General features: G+C 43.1%; 1 protein-coding gene across 2 annotated transcripts; it reads left to right on the top strand.

Moving 5' to 3' along the window:
- The first annotated feature begins 5,033 nt into the window (after positions 1-5,033).
- On the top strand, positions 5,034-9,502 carry HMGB3 (high mobility group box 3). Of its 2 annotated transcripts, none has more exons than XM_056540630.1 (5): positions 5,034-5,173; positions 7,380-7,536; positions 7,621-7,760; positions 7,846-8,020; positions 8,126-9,502. In XM_056540630.1, exons 2-5 carry the CDS (start codon positions 7,387-7,389, stop codon positions 8,267-8,269), a joined length of 609 nt encoding a protein of 202 aa, XP_056396605.1. In that variant the 5' UTR covers positions 5,034-5,173; positions 7,380-7,386; the 3' UTR covers positions 8,270-9,502. The 2 variants fall into 2 exon arrangements, with proteins under 2 accessions (XP_056396605.1, XP_056396606.1); XM_056540631.1 differs by lacking the exon at positions 5,034-5,173 and adding an exon at positions 6,064-6,212.
- Positions 9,503-9,732: the final 230 nt, after the last annotated feature.

The raw sequence follows: 9,732 nt of genomic DNA, 5'->3' as shown, positions 1-9,732 counted from the left end.
TGGCAAAAAATAAATAAATAAATGTTAAAAAAGAAAGAAAAAAGGGCTCTGTCAATAGGGGGTTAATGAAAAGGTGAATTTAAAATGGAAAAGTTTACGGTGCAATTGTTGTGCACCACAGATACATTTAGAAAAAAAACAAATCAGTAAGGCTAAGTTTCCACTTGGTTTTTTTCTGGCAGTTTTTGGAATACTGGCTGCCACTGCAGTTTTTGAGCCAAGGCCAGAAGTGGATCCATAAAGAATAGGACATATAAAGGAAGGACTTACACTTCTCCTCCCTTATGGATCCACTTCTGACTTTGGCTCAAAAACTGCAGTGGCAGATATCCAAAAACTGCCAGAAAAAAACCAAGTGGAAACTTGGCCTAAAGGACATGGACACTTCTGATATTATTATCCATACATAATGCCCTCTATATGAAGCAGATAAAATAAATTAAGGTTTTTTTGCTTATGCCTTACAAGATAGTATATAAGTGCTTTGAAATTCTGGGCAGAAATTTCGTTAGATGAAGATAAAATGAGAGTGAATGGCTTTTCCGTTCACCCATTCACACTGCAGAATTTTCAAGCCGGAATTTCTGCTCGTAAAATCCGCTCAGAAAATTACACCAGAACATTGAACTTGTGCATGCGGAAAATACGCACTGAAATGATTCCAGGCAGACAGGCGGAAATTCCTCAGTGTACCTTCCATTCGCACTGAAGAAATTCAGTAAGGAATCTCATTGGTCCGTTCTGTCCGAAATTAGCGTAATCTGCTGTGGACATTAGTACCGCCCCATTGACAGATGGCACTTCTACAGACAGAATTCAAATTTGAGTCGGAAGTTCTGAACAGAACCAACAGAACTTCTAAAGTGCGAACTAAGCAGCAGACTCCCATTAAGGGTATGTTCACACTGCGGAATCCCTGCGGAATTCTGCGAGCGGAATTACGCAAGTAAAAGTCCGCACAGTGAACATTACCATCATTGTGAATGGGTCTTCCGCAAAACCCATTCACACTGCGGAATTTCAGCGGCAGACAATTCCGCCGCTGAAATAGTTCCGCGCAAAGAAAGAACATGTTCATTCTTTGCGCGGAAGTACGCGAGCACTGCATAGCCGTCAATGGTGACGGCGCAGTACCGCCCGGTCCTACAGCCGGCTGCCAGTCTGACTCTCCGCTTGCGGAATTCTGCAAGCAAAGATTCCGTTCACACTCTGTAGTGTGAACATACCCTTAAACCGACGTGAAAATTCAACTCAGAGTTTCCAGTGTGAATGGGGCCTTGCCATACCTAGAAAGTTATAATGATCAATATTATGTGATATAAAAATGAAGGAAGTGATCTGATTGGTTGTTGTGAGCAAATGGGCAACTTTTGTCTGCACAGGTTTTGATAAATCTCCCCCAACTGTGTTTTTCACCCAATTCGTGGCATGTTTCCTCTCATAGACCTTCTTAGGTTGGAAAAAAAATAAAAACGTGTAAAAAAAAAAAATGCATGTGTAAATGTGTGTTTGCATTTTTGTGGCATATTTTTCACATTCTTTAATAGAAATCTTTGAATCACGTGTAATATAACCTGTCATGGGAAAACCACAACTGGTTAAATGCCACCAAAAGTACCCAGCATGTACTAATACTCACTATTTTGGAGGGAAAGAGACAATGGGGGAGATTTATCAAAACCTGTCCAGAGGAAAAGTTGTTGAATTGCCCACAGCAACCAATCAGATCGCTTCTTTCATTTTTCAGAAGCCTTTTCAACAATGAAAGAAGCGATCTGATTGGTTGCTATGGGCAACTCAGCAACTTTTCCTCTGGACAGGTTTTGATAGATCTCCCCCTATTATAGAGACTGCAAAAAAAATGTATACAATAGTATGTGTGAAAGAAGACGAAGGCTTTTTTTGTGTGCAAACCCTCCCCCCCCCCCCCAAAAAAAAAAAAATAAAATAAAAAACGCAAATACCACACAGCGTTTTTTCTTCCTTCCTTCCTTTCTTTCTTTTTTTTTTTTTTTTTTTTTTAAAGCCATAGCCAAAAGTTATGTTAAAGCCAATAAGGATTTATAAAATATGTTTTTTTTGTTTTTTTTTCACTCATCTTTGGCGTTCTTCTTTTGGGCCCAGTAGCAGTTTTCCAAAGTTCCAACACGTTGAGACTTTTTGGACGTTTTTTGGACAAAATATAGAAGTCTGTGGTGTCCTGTCCCTGTCTTAAGTCCCCTCAGTTAGAGTCTCTCCATTCCACAGGGTTCTCCGGCAGGGTTTACACTTTACTCGCCTCGCATAATGCATTATAAAGGTATAGGGGGAGATTTATCAAAACCTGTGCAGAGGAAAACTTGCCCAGTTGCCCATAGCAACCAATCAGATTGCTTCTTTCATTTTTCACAGGCCTTCATAAAAATGAAAGAAGCGATCTGATTGGTTGCTATGGGCAACTGTGCAAGTTTTCCTCTGCACAGGTTTTGATAAATCTCCCCCATAGTGTATTTTGGCCGTTATGTATAAAGTTATGTACAAAGTTGTATAAATGTATAGGACCTTCCTGGGTCATGTGATAATGTCATGTGATGTACCCAGGGTTCTCTGGGTTCAGGACCTCCAGGCTTGACAACCAATGGGATTAGTCCAGCCCCCTAGTATATAAGGGGCTGCAGTCTCTAAATTCGTTCTCTTTTCTTGGTTCCTGCTCTTAGTTCCCAGATCTCACCTAGACCAAAGCCTAAGGAAGCAGCAGCCACTACAAAACCGTGAGTTATCAAGCTCTGTCTACAAATTCTTAGTGACTACTATTCAACTCAAATCCTATAATTGGCCTGCTTAAAGCTCAAGACTATTAGTCCCAGCAAAGCCTGTGAGGAACCTGCATCCTGGTTACCGTTGTTTATTTGTAAAGACTGTTTGCACAAGAAGTTGAGTAAAAGTTCCAGTTATCTCATAAATCCTGCTGTAGACATTCCGTTTATTATCCTGCCGTTTTTGGGACAGTTGTCGGCAGGGCCTTCTACACAAAACAACCGCATCCTGGCGTCACGACAAACCAAGGGTTGATACCACCAGACCCTGTAACATTATTGCCTCACCCAGCCACCACAAGTCTATGGGAGCAAAAAAAAAAAAGCCATAAAGCCACCTGATCAAAGTATCACATGACCTGTCATGATATAATACAGGGTAAAAACCTTAGAAACTAAAATCAACTATTTTTGGAAAGAAAAAAAAAAACGCCACAAAAACTGCATCTTGGGAGAGCCAAATAACAGGGCAGTTTTATGTGTCATTTTTTTGGGTTAAAAAAACACCAGGAAAAACAAAGTGGAAATCTAAAGGAGGTTTACAAAGTGTGATCATACCCTTACACTTGGTAGAAGGCTGTAATAAATCATCATGGCCACTTTCTAAACCAGTGGACTCCATACTGTGGACCTCCAGCTGTTGCAAAACTACAACTCCCAGCATGCCGGTACACCGGCATGCTGGGAGTTGTAGTTTTGCAACAGCTGGAGGTCCACAGTTTGGAGACTATTCTTCTAAACTATTTACAGATGGAGGCTGGTGATCCCCAATTTGTGGCAGAACTACAACTCTCAGCCTACAGAAACACAAGGTTTCAGAATTAGGGTATACACCACAGTTACAGCCAAAGGCTGTCAGGTTATTCTGGAGTTGTAGTTTGCACAGATTGGGGATCATAGCTGTAGACCAGTGGTTCCCAAACTGTGTCCCTCCAGATGTAGCAGAACTACAACTCCCAGCTGTCCGGGCATGCTGGGAGTTGTAGTTTTGCAACATCTGGAGATCTACAGTTTGGAAACCACTACTGTAGACCAGGGGTCAAGTCCTGGGGAAAAAAAAGTGTGGGAACTCACCCTAGATGTCCACTTAAAGGGGTACTAGACCTCTTATCCCCTTTCCAAAGGATAGGGGATAAGATGTCTGATCCCGGGGGTCCCTGCTGCTCCCGGCATTCGTTTAGAGCGTTGGGTGCATCGCCAGAGCCTCATGACTCTCGGTCACAGCCCCTCAATGCAAGTCTATGGGAGGGGGCGTGTCGGCCATCATGCCCCCTCCCATAGACTTGCATTGAGGGGGCATTACTGTGACATCACGAGCCTCTGCCCTGCATCACCAGTCATCTGGCACAGAGCGAAGTTCGCTCCTTGCACGGGATGTCTGGGGTGCCGCAGCCGAGATTGCAGGGTCCTATCTTTTGGATAGGGGATAACATGTCTAGGAGTGGAGTAACCCTTAAAGTCGTGCTAGATTCCTGCTAATGGGAACTGCAGGAACTCCGTTCCCATGAGTTCCTGCAGGACTTGAGCCCTGCTGTAGACCTTACACAGATCTTGTAGATCTGTTATCACAGATAACTTCCTCGATCTTCGGTGTCTATAGATGACTGCATGTTGTTTTAGGGCGCAGATCGCCTGCAGCTGTCGGGGCATGATGGGAACTGTAGTTTTGCTACAGACTGGGGATGACTATGATCATAATAAAATAGTATTCTAGGTCTGTTCTTCATTCGGTGGTCTGCAACCTGAGACTTAGATCTTGTGAAACTACAACTCCCAGCATGCTCGGACAGTTGCCGCTGGAGAGCCAGCAGTAGCCAGCAGTGCGGCCCCGACCACGTGGCTAATTTACTTAGGAGGTAAACAGCGTCCATCCCCGTGTACAGCGAGCAGAGAGCGATCCCCCCGGTGTAACCAGCTATGTAAATGCTACGTCCAGCTATACAGGACCCCCTGACTATATGCGCCCCTCATCTCCATAGGCTGACGCATGTAAATGAGTGAGACAAGAGCGGAAAGCAGCGCCCCTCACTGCGCCGTGTTTACAGTGTGCACACACAGCGTGACGTCACCATACATATCCCGATATGAAAACACTACGACACACACTACTCCACTGTTTAGCGCCTTCACCCTCTGCATCCCGCAGGCGGGTGATCTTTTTGAATGAATGACGTAGACGCGCTGTCGTCCAATGTGAAGAGTGGGCGTGGTTAGTATTCATAAGGCTCCGGCCCAATGACCAGGCTGGGAGGTTGTTTTAAACGGGGGAGTGTGCTACAGCCAATCAGGGCGCTCTCGTAGTAAGCTAGCGCGAGGCTGTGAGGCAGCATTAGTGAGCGGCGTGCACACGGAGGATCACACTAGAACGAACAATACAGGTACGTCCCGCGGCGGCCGGCTCCTGCACCGGGGCCCATGCCAGCCTCACCCCGGGCACCCCCCTACCCCTGTGTGTCTGTGGTATGGTCCTTGTGACCCGCATGGCTGTCCGATGTTTTTTCTTTTCTGTCCGAGTCACTTGATCTTTTCTTATAATTTATAAATATAATTCTGCTCCAGTTCTATTCGGTTGTGGTAATAAGTGACTGTTCTGTGCCGATTAACCGTCTGGTGCCCGCGGCGGGGCATTGTGATGTTTTTTTGTTCTTGTTGCTGTTATGTCTATATAACGTGTATGAGGCAATTGTGTATAATGGAGGGTGGGCTCTTGTGTGGGGCTGCAGGGGTTAATATGTGGCTGTCGGCTGGCACCCGGAGTTGCATGGCACTGTTCTCTGCATTAACATGGCTGTCCCTGTCATCCTCTGCCTTGTTGTTTCCCTGTCTTAAGAGGAAGGAGGGGGGATGGGGGAGGGAGGTCACCCCTGTACCCGGCTCTTTCAGCCCGTTGTGGGGGTGCTGGGTGTCGGTGCCCCCTCGGATGCCCATGCCGGTTCTCCCCTTCTCTGCAGCTGTGCCCTATGCTTCCCTCAATAACACTCGTGCTACAGAGCGGCGACAACCGCACTCCCGGCTGTTTAACCTGCCCTCCCTCCCGCAGGAATCTGCTAATCTCTTCCAAAACTAGCCCTCCGTGTTGCCCAAACGGTGCCCTGTCCAGTCATGTCGGTTTTGTCGTTGTTTTCCCCGGTGTCCGGCCGTTCTTGTACTTTTTCGCCGCCGTCCCCCTCCCCGGCTGCCGCCTGTAATGGCTGAACACGGCTCTTTGTTATACAGGGGATTGCGCTAAGCCTCAGCAAGGAGGGAGGAGGAGGGGGGCGCCCCGAAAAACAGCCTCTTGTTCGCCTTCAGGGGGGCCCCTCGTGAAATCGACCACCGGTTCTGATAGAGCTGAGTCCGTTCTTTCCGTCGGTACCTTATACGGCGTGATCGGAGCTTATCCAGCCGAGCTATCCGCCTGTGTATTCGGTGTAGTGGGTGAGTGCAGTGTGTGTATTGCAGGCTGCCTTGTGTCTATGCATAGAGAGAGAGAAGCCATTTTAGTGAATGGAGAGCGAGCCCATAGCGAAGAACAGCCAGTCTCCTATATATACTCCATAGCCACACTATATACCCACACGGCGGGCAAGAACGGCCAGTTACCCCCTCCAGGGCTCCCCCCTCACACAAATACCCCCCGGGGGCTCTCCAGGACGGCATTTTAGGGGCACTTTCTTTCATGAAGAAGCATTTCACAAAATGGAAGATGAATTATTGGTGTCTTGGTGACCTGTCGTGCTTTTCCCTCCCAGTGCAGCATTGACTGGGGCTGTGCCTGGAACTCGGCCGGCCACTGCTGCCCCCAGCCCGGGCTACTGCTACCCCCGAACCTGCCCCCGGAGGGGTATTATCTGCACATAGTGACCTTGGGTGTGGAGAAAGGGAAAGATGGCGGGGCAGGGGGGAAATCCCCGACTCTACCTCACAACTCTACTCATGGACAACACTTTACTACAATATTTTTATTTCATTTTATTTACAATTTTTTTTAAATTTTTTCAGTATTGGCCACTTTTATACTCTTAAAACATTTTCTTTGAAATGGTCATCCTTTAAAAAAAAAAAAATATATATATATATTTTTTTTTTTACTATTTTGTTTGGATTCTAGCTTAGTCAATCACTAGTGTCCCCTGCAGTTTAACATGGTACTGCACCATAAATCTGATAGCGATAGATATAGATAAATAAATGTAATTAATAAATATTAATTAATAATTTTTTTTTTGAATTTTTTTTTTTTTTACATTTTTATCCAGTATTAGAAAAGCAAATCTGCTTTTCAGACAGCACCACTCTTGTCCTCAGTCTGTGGAATTGTTTACCAGTTCCATTGTGAGTGGAGTTGTAATTCCACACGCAACCTGAGGTCAGGAGTGGTGCTCTTTTTGGAAGAAAATCTAAGAATCTCCTAATCTTTGAGAGATATTCTAATTTTTATTTTATATAATTTTTTTTTTTTAACAATTGAAAAGGATAAAGTGTACATTTAAAGATACAGCAGAATCAATTTTAAATCATAAAAATGCATTTTTTATGCCAATCTTTATTTTACCTGATCATTCTAATATATATATTTTTTTCTTTTTATTTTTTTTTTTGCAGATTCAACATGGCTAAAGGTGACCCAAAGAAGCCAAAAGGCAAGATGTCTGCTTATGCCTACTTTGTGCAGACATGTCGTGAGGAACACAAAAAGAAGAATCCGGAAATCCCAGTCAACTTTGCAGAGTTTTCTAAGAAATGTTCTGAAAGATGGAAGGTACAGTGCTTTATTAACTTTACAGGTATAGGGTTCTTCTCCCCCCCCCCCTTTAGTGACACTTCATTTTTATTTTGTTCACAGATCATGTCTGCAAAAGAGAAGTCAAAGTTCGATGACTTGGCAAAAGCAGATAAAGTCAGATATGACAGAGAAATGAAAGATTTTGGACCAGTTAAGGGAGGCAAGAAGAAGAAGGACCCTAATGCTCCTAAGAGGCCACCGTAAGTATTTTAGGTTGTTGGTAAAGATGGATGTTTTTAAATAACTGAGGACATGATCCTAACCGGTCTTCATCTTATTTCCTAGTTCTGGATTCTTCTTGTTCTGCTCAGAATTCCGTCCCAAGATAAAGTCCACAAATCCTGGTATATCTATTGGTGATGTTGCAAAGAAGCTTGGTGAGATGTGGAATAACCTGAGTGATAGTGAGAAACAACCCTATAACAGCAAGGCTGGGAAGCTGAAGGAGAAGTATGAGAAGGTAATTTCCCCCCCTTAATATATTTTTATTTTGTTCTACATAAATCCAACTTTAAACCACATGTCTGTTTACTAAGTTGTTTACATCTTTATTCTGTTCTTCAAGGATGTTGCAGATTACAAGTCCAAAGGAAAGATTGATGTTCCTAAAGCTGCTCCTAAAATGGTCCGGAAAAAAGAGGAGGATGATGATGACGATGAGGAGGATGACGAGGAAGAGGAAGAAGATGACGAAGATGATGATGAATGAAGTTGTATATTCTGTCCATGTGAATATCATAGAGTAGGGGAACCACCTGGCTGCCATCTTAAGATGGTTGACTGCCCATATTAGGTCTAATTGAATAAAAAAAAAATTTGGTTATTGCATCATAGTTTCACAAAGATGCTCTTGGAGTTGTAACTGGCTTTACACTATGTAGCCGTGTGTGTAAATGGAGCATTCTGAAACTGTATCAAAGTTGTACATATTCCCAAACATTTTTAAACCAGACAGGCGCTCTAGTGTTCTCCTCACTCTGTGCACTTTTGCTGTTGGTGTATCAAAGCATTTAAAAATGTTTCAAGCATTTTTTTCTTATATTTTTTTAATTTAAGGTGTTACTTTAATGATTATTGGTTAGAAAAAGATCCTGGGTTGTAAACTGTACATATCTAATCTGTAAACTAGACAAATTCTTATGGTGCATATTTTTTGGAGCTGTTGGTACCTCAGGGTTTAAGAACATCCCTGGATTCTAATATCCCCTTTTAAAGGGTTTGCCACTTGGACCCAAAGCATGCACACAAAGACTTACACTACATTGGGCGTCATGTTAGCAATTTTTTTTTTTTTTTTTTTTTGTATATAGTGAAATAGCATTATGCCGTTTAGTTGTTGAGAGGAGTTCAGCTGGCATGAAGTGTATGGTTTTTTTTTTTTCATTTAGGTGCTATAGTTTTTAAAGTTGTAGGCACATCTTCACTGACTCAAGTGAGGGTTAAGTAAAGGTTTGCAGAGTCCAGGAACATACTGCGCTTACATATTGCATTGTTCTGTTTGTTTTTTTATGTTTAGAATGCTGAAATGTTTTTGAAGCAAATAAAACAGTATTACATTTTTAAGACTGTTCTTGGCAGTTCTGGTTCCAGATGTTTGTGCTCTTCATTACATAGCATTCTTGCTTTTAAGTGCAGTGACACTAGGTAGGGTAACAAACAGGATCTTTTCTATGTGGTGAAGATGGTGTCATGTAAGACCGTAGACCTCACATTCTACTGACACATTAAACTGAAGTGAAACTTAACTCTTGCCATCTGACAAAGTTTTGACTAGGTTATTGTGCCTTACGCCTCCCTGCATATGTAAATTGTTCCTGACTGTATGGTCACATGCAATGGTATAATGGACCAATGTAAAAGTTGTAATTGTTAACATACAAATGTTCTAATATTTCCTAGTTTAAAAAATGGTATTAAAATGTAATGACAAAATTCCTTTCAACTGGTCTTAGACTCAACATGTTTTGTGGCAAGATAAAGGGGACCTCTAATGTAGATCAAACTTTAACAGTGTGGATTGAATGCCTTGGTCGTCATAGAAGGTGGGAACTGATTTGTTGGGTGCTAACATTAGGCAATTCACCACATCTGCTATATCAGTCTGTGCGTTTAAAGTACTTCTCTGGGCAAAACCTAAAGTACAGTCAAAGCTTGCCTCTAAACTACATGGCT

This window comes from Hyla sarda, chromosome 9, assembly GCF_029499605.1.
Source record: "Hyla sarda isolate aHylSar1 chromosome 9, aHylSar1.hap1, whole genome shotgun sequence".
NCBI classification, from domain to species: domain Eukaryota; kingdom Metazoa; phylum Chordata; class Amphibia; order Anura; family Hylidae; genus Hyla; species Hyla sarda.
This window is presented reverse-complemented; position numbering and strand designations above follow the sequence as displayed.